The 8,852-nt window shown below is 42.0% G+C and overlaps 2 protein-coding genes across 2 annotated transcripts in view; both read left to right on the top strand.

Moving 5' to 3' along the window:
* Positions 1-5,775, top strand: part of LOC102835076 (acidic mammalian chitinase-like) — a 6,333-nt gene extending 558 nt beyond the window's left edge. The window contains exons 2-6 of the mRNA XM_006865988.1: positions 334-363; positions 1,434-1,635; positions 2,559-2,615; positions 4,520-4,685; positions 5,647-5,775. Coding sequence (XP_006866050.1) covers positions 334-363; positions 1,434-1,635; positions 2,559-2,615; positions 4,520-4,685; positions 5,647-5,775 — 584 coding nt within the window. The remainder of the gene's footprint in view (positions 1-333; positions 364-1,433; positions 1,636-2,558; positions 2,616-4,519; positions 4,686-5,646) is intronic.
* Positions 1-8,852, top strand: part of LOC102841861 (acidic mammalian chitinase-like) — an 18,272-nt gene that overhangs the window by 1,858 nt on the left and 7,562 nt on the right. The gene's annotated exons all lie outside the window — the stretch shown is intronic.

Consider the following 8,852-nt stretch of genomic DNA (forward strand, 5'->3'; position numbering starts at 1 on the left):
CAATTCAGGATAAGCACTGGACTTCTAACTGCAAGGTTGGTGGTTCAAACCCACATGTTTTTTCTCAGCTATCTTATACAGAGTTGTTGTTAAGTGCCATTGAGTTGATTCTGACTCACAGTGACCTGTATAGGGTTTCCAAGACTTTAAATCTTCGAGAGAGAAGAAAGCCTCATCTAGTGGGCTTGTACCTTGTGCCTCACAGTCTAGTGTTTATCATATGGAGCCACCTTGATCTTTCATATACATAAAACAAAAATTTGCTATTTAAAAAATATGTACAGTTCAGTGACATCAATCACTTTTATCATGTTGTTACTTGCTTTTTGACAGGTCTGGCTGTGTTGCTTCAGCTGCAGCTTGGTAAGTATTTTGAGGATTTCTTTTTGATAAGGGAATTTCCACCATCAGCTGGCTTAGATATTCAAGAACCTGAGAGAACAGCTTCTATATTCAAAGTTGTCATTCTACCCACCCCACACCCTTCTCCCCAAAAGAGAGAGACCTCTCTCCTTCCCTCTCTCCTTCCACCCACTCCTTAATGTTTATGTTCTTCAAACCCACCAGCTGCTTTTCGAAAACCCTATGCAGGGTCACTGTGAGTTGGAACCTACTTGATCCCACTTAACAGCAAAAAATAAGGGATAGAGATGAGGACTGCTTAGGGCCAGAACGACACTTTTCAGATTATGTGATTAAGATAGCATTCACACACTGCCAATGAGTGCAAATGGTTAAGTGCTTGGCTACAAGTCAAAAGGTTGGTGGTTTGTACTCATCCAGTGGTATCTTGGAGGTTGTTGTTGTTGTTATGTGCTGTGGAGTCGGTTCCTACTCATAGTGACCCTGTACAGGGTTTCCGAGGCTGTAAATCTTTATTAGAGCAGAAAGCCTCATCTTTCTCCCATGGAACCGCTGGCAGTTTCAAACTGCTGACCATAAGATTAGCAGGCTGATTCGTAACCGCTACGCTACCAAGCCTGGTGATTTGTTTCTGAAAGACCGCAGCCTTGAAAAGCCCATGGAGCAGTTCTAGTTTGCACACATGGAGTTGCCGTGAGTTAGGATTAACTTGATGACAACTAACAACAAGAACAACAATGTGTTAGTGGTGGGGGCAGGGAAACTGGGGAGTCATTCATTAACTCCACAGAAATTTTCTATCTTCAGGGAAAATGGTTTCAGTTTGATCGCATGTTTGCTCCTACACTATCATTAGGTCATTGAGAAGCATAAAACACTTTTAGTTTGAAGTCTTACCTAACTAGTCTAAGCCTTTCTGGGCCCTCCTCACAGCCCCCATCCCAAGTTCACAGAAAGAACTTGAGAGTCCTAAAGTGGTCTCCTGTTCCTCCCTCCCCAGTGAGCCCATGGAAGGTCTCCCAGGAGTTTTGAGACACCAAATCTCAATATTTCCTGTTCTTCTCAACTAGGTACAGCCACGAAGCTTGTGTGTTACTTTACCAACTGGTCTCAGTATCGTCCAGACCCTGCCAAATACATGCCAGAGAATGTGGACCCCTGCCTGTGTACCCACCTCATCTATGCCTTTGCCACTATGGTCAATAATAAGATCGCACCCTATGAATGGAATGATGATGTCCTCTACCCCCGGTTCCAGGCCCTCAAGCAGCAGTCAGTACCTTATTCTGGGATATACGGAGAGGTGACAGGATAGAAGCTACTCATAGGGGCCTTCTCCCTGCTCATGGCTAAAGCACATGATATGGAAAGGGTGATTCTGGGGAAGAGAGAAGTGGAAATGCCATGCTACCTTGATAAAAATCTAAATGATTTCCCTTTTCCTCAACTGTGATTTTTATCTGCTAGAATTGTTGGCTTCATTGCTTTAATCCCCTATTTCTCTTTATCTACCAGTTTCATCTAAACTGGACTCATCCTATAGAGCTCTGGCCTGTGTCTCTCTGAGACTATGCAAACAAGGGTAGTGAGCAAGGGAAAGTCCAGAGTGGAAGAGAGACTTAAAAGGAAAATAGCTTCAATGGCGAACTCTATTTATTAACCTCTGTTAATGAACTTTCTAGTAGAATTACCTTCCTACTGAGATCAAGACGAATTACCTTCCTACTGAGATCAACTCTATATGGAAGATTCCCAAATTATGCATTTAACAATTTTGAGTGGGGATAATAGGGAGGGGGGTATTTTTATAGTCTCATGACTGTCTTTGATTAAATGTTCACCTTTCTCTCTATGAAGAGTGTCTCCAGTCAGAGAGAAAAGTTGCCTAAGAGATTCAATACACATCTGTGTTCATAGAGTAAGATGAATGTTTCCTTCCACATAGCTTGACCTTTTGCCTTGTATTCCAGGAAGGGCTAGGGTGCTCAGAACTCAAGCATTGGTGCTCCTATCTGAATAATCAGCATAAAGTTGATCCTTGGAGGAATAGTAGAGGGAACCCAAGAGGAGAGTTCTTGGAGACATCGTTCTGTTTTTTTGGTGCCAAAACTCTGAGTCTGAGGGAAGGCCACTTTGGCTCCATTAAGTAGTTTCCCTAAGTTTGACTAAAATGGACTTCTGTGCTTCCTCATCAGTAATGAAAACCTGATTACGCTCCTGGCGATTGGCGGATGGAACTTCGGTACACAGAAGTAAGAACCTCTACTTTTTATGGGAAGTTGGGATAGAGGCTGATCTCAGAAGGGGGCTAAAGCTAGTTTGAAGGTGAAGAGAAGATGATTGAAAGTGAGATGAAAGATCCCCAAAGTGTGTCAGCAGGAGTTATTTCAGAACAGGAAATGAGTGAACAGAAGCCAATGTTTGGCTGATTGCATATTTACTTATTCTATAAAAGAGGGTGGTTGCAGTCCAGAATTTTTGATTCTGGGGTCATAGGGTAAGGGAAGGGAAAGAGGCCTAGAAGAGAAATAGTGTGAAGGAGTAATCTATGAAAATAATCTATCACATGGCCTACACATAACATCTGTTTATTTAGAGTGCTCAATTTATTTTTAAGAAATATTTACTGAGCATGTATTATGTGCTGAGTATTATTGTAGGTACTTGGTATATACATCAGAGGTATACAAGAATGAAAGAATTGTAGAAGAGGATTCAACATCTTCCAGTGTTCCAATTGGAGAAATGAAGATAAACAAGAATTTATTGTAGCCTGAGGAACCACAAGTTCAGTGGTTCAAACCCACCAACTGCTGCTCAGAAACCCTATGCAGGGTTTCTTTGAGTCAGAACTGACTTGACACACTTAACAGCAACCACATAGACCCAGAAACCTCACTAGACACTGTAGGAGAACTGCATATAAGAGTTCCAGGAAGCTTTCTAGGAACCCTGGTGGCACAGTGAGTTAAATGTTGGACTGCTAATTGAAAGATCAGCGGTTCAAATCTACCAACCACTCTTCAGGAGAAAGATGAGGGTGTCTGCTTCCATAACTATATAGCCTCACAAACCCTTCATGAGCGGTTCTACTCTGTCCTATAGGTGACTCTATCAGTTGAAACTGATTTGATGGCATTAGGTTTGGTTTGGTTTTAGGCAGCTCTCTGTCTAGTTAGGAAGACAAACTGCAAATCTTTATAGAACAAATGGTGGGTTCGAATAACTGACCTTTCAGTTAGCAGCTCAATGCTTAGCCCATGGATCCACCAGGACTCAGTGCATATACACACACCTAACTGAACACTGTAATGAGTAAGTGCCATAGTGGCATATATACAATGTAATAAGAACAGTATGAGAATGCAATGCTACATTTTTGGAAGTTAAAGAGTTTAAAAGAATAAGTAACGTTTCAAAAGGGCAGCAAATAGTTAAGTAGAAGTGTGTCAGAGAGAACGTGAAGGACATTCTAGGAGAAGGAAACCACATGAACAAAGGCATAGACATATGAGAACATAAAGGAATGTTTAAGGGAACTCTGAAAAATCAATAACTGAAATGATCTCAAAGACAGGAAAAGAAAGAGGGAGGGAAGAGTTCTAAAGAAGCATGTTTTGTAAGTAAGATGTAGTTTGCCTTGCCCCATCGTTGTATTGTCCTGGTGTGGCACTGTAGGACAACCCTGAGACCATAAGATCTGTTTGAACCACAGAGCCATTGGTTTAAACTCACCAGCCACTCCTCGGAAACCATACACAGGGTCACTATGTGTTGGAACCGACTCAACAGTACTTAACAACAGCAACAAGAACATCATTGTATTATGATGCTCTTCCTGAAGGGATTTGGGAATTTGTAGGAAGACATGGAATGTAACTTGTAGCTTGGTGAACGAAGTCCCTAAAATAATAGAGGAATGCTTTGTCTGCTATCACCAAGAGGCCTCTTTTATAGATAGCTTTATAGAGTGCTTTATAGGTTGGAAGAATTTTTATGACATCAGATTACTGGGGTGTCTGTTGGAGATGAAAATGACTTTGGATAGAAGCTAGTGGTGGTTCCTCTCAATTCTACACACAATCCGCATGACAGAAAGAATGAAGGGGACAAAGGTGATGGCACTTGAATGTACTCAGGACCACGCTCTCTCCAGGTTCACCACCATGGTTGCCACAGCTGGCAACCGTAAGATTTTCATTGACTCCGTGATTGAGTATCTCCGGCTGCATGGGTTTGATGGCATCGACCTCGACTTTGAGTACCCAGGGTCCCGGGGCAGCCCTCCTGAGGACAAGCAACGTTTTACCATTCTGATCGAGGTAAGGACTGACCGATACAGTCATATAACTCAGGAGTTCAAGGACCCCCTACTCTTGACTGACTTGAATTTCCAAAGAAAATGGGAAAAGAAGGGAAGGAAACCAATGGACAATATACCAGATGCTATGCTGGGCAGTATGCATCTGTGACTTCATTCAGACTTCATTGAAGTATGTGCTGTATTTCTGTTTATTTAGAAATAAGCTATCAAAGTATAAAGAACTCACATGTCCCAAATGTTCCTGGGACAGACAGTTCAGTGTTTGAATACTAGCTGAAATGTTGGTGGTTCGAATCCACCCAGAAGCACCTCAGAAGAAAGGCCTAATGATCTCCTTCTGAAAGGTCACAGCCCTGAAAACGCTATTGTGCAGTTTTGCCCTGCACATAACGTGTCGTACCAAGTCAGAACTGACTGGATAGCAACAATAAAAGTTGCCCCAAATCACAATTATGAAGTGGCAGGGAAAACGAGTCTTGACAATTTATATTCCAAGCCTTACCACATTCATATATACACCTAATACATGGATATAAGCAAGGAAACGTTCCTCACCAAATGTTACTCTATATGTAAATTAAAATTGGGTCATTTATGAGTACTGTATAGTTTCTATGACATCACTAACCATAATCATCAATACTATTCTATTTTCAATGGGAGCAGTGATGATTCAGTGTTAGAATTCGGGTGCGGCCTTTACCTATCTGGTGCTATGATGTGGAACAAGCTTTAGCAGGGCTTTCAGACTAAGACGGTCTAAAAAGGAAAGTCTGACTATCTACTTGGGGAACTAAACCAATGAACCCCCTCTGAATCACAATAGTGTGATCTGCAGCCAATCATGGGGTTGGCATACAACTGGGCAGCATTTTGTTCCTTTGTACATGGGCCATCATGAATTGGGAGCTGACTTGATGACATCTCCAAACAACAACAACCCCTATCTCTTGCTACAGGAAATGTTAGCAGCTTTTGAAGCTGAAGCCCAAGCCACAGGACACCCCCGTCTGCTGATCTCTGCAGCTGTATCGGCAGGCAAAGGAACCATTGATGCTGGTTATGAAATTGCCAAGATCGGCAAGTGAGTAAGGCAGCACTACCCAAAGACCTAAATAGCATGTTTGATTCCAGGGCAAGATTTAGACCCATGGGACTCTTGAGGTCTCAGACTACATTTACGTAGTCTGTACATCTTTGCCTATGGTTTGTGGCATTTTCTACTCCTTCTCCTTGGTGCTTTTGATTGGCATCCCATCTGTCTCCTGCTAAGGATCAAGAAGGTGATGTGTTGTATGTGGCATAAAGCTCTGCAGTGGACTTGCATGAGAGCATGTGGCTGCAGTCACTGGACTGACCCATTAGGGAAAGGAAGGACTGGCACCCCCACTGAAGGCACAGCCACTGCAAAAAAGTGGACCAACTCCTCCCATAGTACTCTTTATTTATCAACTGGGTTTGGAAACTCATTGCAATGGCCATATAGGACTCAGGTACTATCCTCAAAGTTATGGGGTTTATTAGGGAGGTTAACAGGATACAATTGAGGGTCAGAAATGACCAGGGCACAGTTGTTTTAGTCAAGACAGCCTCTCTTCAGCCGTGCTCATGGGCAGCCCTCTCTCTGCCCAGGCAATGTTACAAAGCTCTTTTAGGGCTGCTGATAAATGCTCATTTGACACATCATTCTACTATAAGCCTCAGCCCAAACATACTCAGCTCTAGCTCCTTGGGTCAGAAAACTTAGCCCCTTTCCTCAATTAAGTGTCTGGAGGCATCCCTCTGTAAGTAAGCCTGCTGCCCAAAGTCACTCAGCTTTACTTGCTATGTGTAATAGGAAGCCCACTGCTCTGTCTTGGTTCTGCTGCTGCTTCTTTGTTCCTCTTCTGGTGTCACAGCTTTTTGTCTCCGGGTGGAAGAGTTTCAATGCACAGAGATCACAGGTTCCAAAGGATGTGCTTCCCTATTGGCTTTTCTTCTTTGATGGCAGTGAGATTCCCCCATTTTTGTTTTTGAGGTGGCTTATTTTATATATTAGAGTTCCAGGTGTTTGCAATCACAGTAAAAACTGCTGAATCGCATAAGCCTGCCAGCATCTCCTTCCACCTTCTCTCACCCAGATCCATCAGGACAAAAATGCTCAGCGGGAGTTTGCAATGACTATGACTAGAAGAGACATGAAATGATTCGCTGCACTACAACCACATGTGGGAGTAGAAGAGAAAGAGAGTTAGAGAGAGTTCTTTACTTTGTATGCAACTAAACGTTTTGCAAGTTCCTGCCTAAACATTTATGGGAAAAGTTAGGTTTGTTGATGTTACCCCAGTCTTTGCTTTCTCAGCATTGTTCTCCTGGTGGATTTCTTAGGCTGTGGTCTCTCATTAATACATGGGAGGGTAAAAAAGAATTAAGGGTATTCTCCAAAGGATCAGCAATAACTTGTACATCAACCTCATCACCCAGATCTCAAGAAGATCTCTTTGGAATGGTCTAGAGTATCATAACTGGCAGGGGTGAGTACAGTGGCTCATTGGAGATTTGGGGGAATAGTGAAGTTACTTTTCTTAGAAGATCTAGTTGTGTGAAAGCTGGTTCAGCTGAGAGTGAAACTACTTTACAAAACCACCTCTAAAACAGAGTAATGTGGGGAGCCTTTAGAAATACATATGAGAGCACAGAGTTGGGATTTTTTTGTTTTGGTTCTGAATAAAAAAACTAGTGCCAACAGGGGAAATGAGAGTGAATCACTTTTGCAGAACAAGAAAACAAATATCTTTCTCAGACCTGTTGTTAGACTAAGAGCGCCATCACAATGGCATCAAATGCCTGCAGGTGGTTAGTTAAAAAATATTTTGGCAAAGACTACATGGAAGTCTTTAATGCACTTGTGGGAACTTGTCTAACACCAGTGGTTTATAGGCTTTTTTTTTTTTTTTTTTTTAAGCTATTATAACCCCCTTATTCAAAGTATTTGATAAATCTCCAACACAGAAAGAAAAAGTGAAGGTGTTCTGGTTGAAGTGAGAATGGAAATGAATGGAGAAATAGTCTTCCATACACATTCATGCATCTCTTCCAGGTTTTTTTGTTTTTTTTTTTAAGGTTTTTATTGTGGATTGAGTGGAAGTTTACATGGCACATCATCAGTTTCACATTCAACAATTCATATAACTTATTTCATTACATTGAGTATAATCCCCTCCAAATACCATCAGTTAAAAGTATTTCTCTCTATCCACTTTAGCTTTTTAAAAAACACACAAACAAAAAACCCACACAGGCATATATAATAATTTACATCTCCAAAGGGCACATTCTGCAAGTCTGCTCCTGGCCAACAGTTCTTAGTCCTTCTCTTCTTAGTCCATGAATCTAGAGTCCTCAACTGCTCCCCCTCTCCATGCCCCCATCTCTGCCTCTATCTCTGGTGCTGCTGCTTCTCTGGATAAGGTCCCATATTCTGCTTGTGCGTTCCTCTCTTGATGGTCCTAGAGTCCTCTGTTTCTGGACTGCAAGATTAACCACTCCCCTTTTTAGTTACAAAACTTCTACCTTTAAAAGTGTGACAGTAGCAATTAGTCATGATAACAGTTATTCACTATTGAATCTTATGAATCTTATCCCCATCTCCTTTCACCAGACCCATCTAGACAAGATGATAGCTATTCAGTGGGGACTGTCTTTTCCCCCACACTCTTAAACAAAGCTCCCTCTTGAAACCTTTTAAGCCAGTCACTTCATGCCTTTATTGCACACTCATTTTAGATAGCCAATGTCTAAGTTGCCCGTCCCTATCTACCCTGTGCGCAGAGCTAATAGCATTGATACTTGATTTGAAGACTCTTTCCCTCTCTATTGGTATTTAGAGCAACTACCGCTCTGAGTATAGGTCAGGTTCATCATGAAGATGTATCTTCTGTCACTGTAGCTGTTCCAGTCTGCTTGTCCTTCCTAGTGTGAATGTCTCACCTCACAAGGTTGTGGATGGGACTCAGGATTCCACCTAAGGCCCTATACTCTATAAAGGCTTTGCATGAGGCCTATTTCACTGGGCAAGTTGTAGAACCCCTTTTAGGTATTCCAATCAGTTATAGGCTGAAGGCAGGCTTACAAGTTTTCTCTAATCATGTTTCCCAACATTCCTTTCTATCCCACTCAAGTGTCT

The sequence above is a fragment of the Chrysochloris asiatica genome, unplaced genomic scaffold, assembly GCF_000296735.1.
Source record: "Chrysochloris asiatica unplaced genomic scaffold, ChrAsi1.0 scaffold00085, whole genome shotgun sequence".
Taxonomy (NCBI): Eukaryota; Metazoa; Chordata; class Mammalia; order Afrosoricida; family Chrysochloridae; genus Chrysochloris; species Chrysochloris asiatica.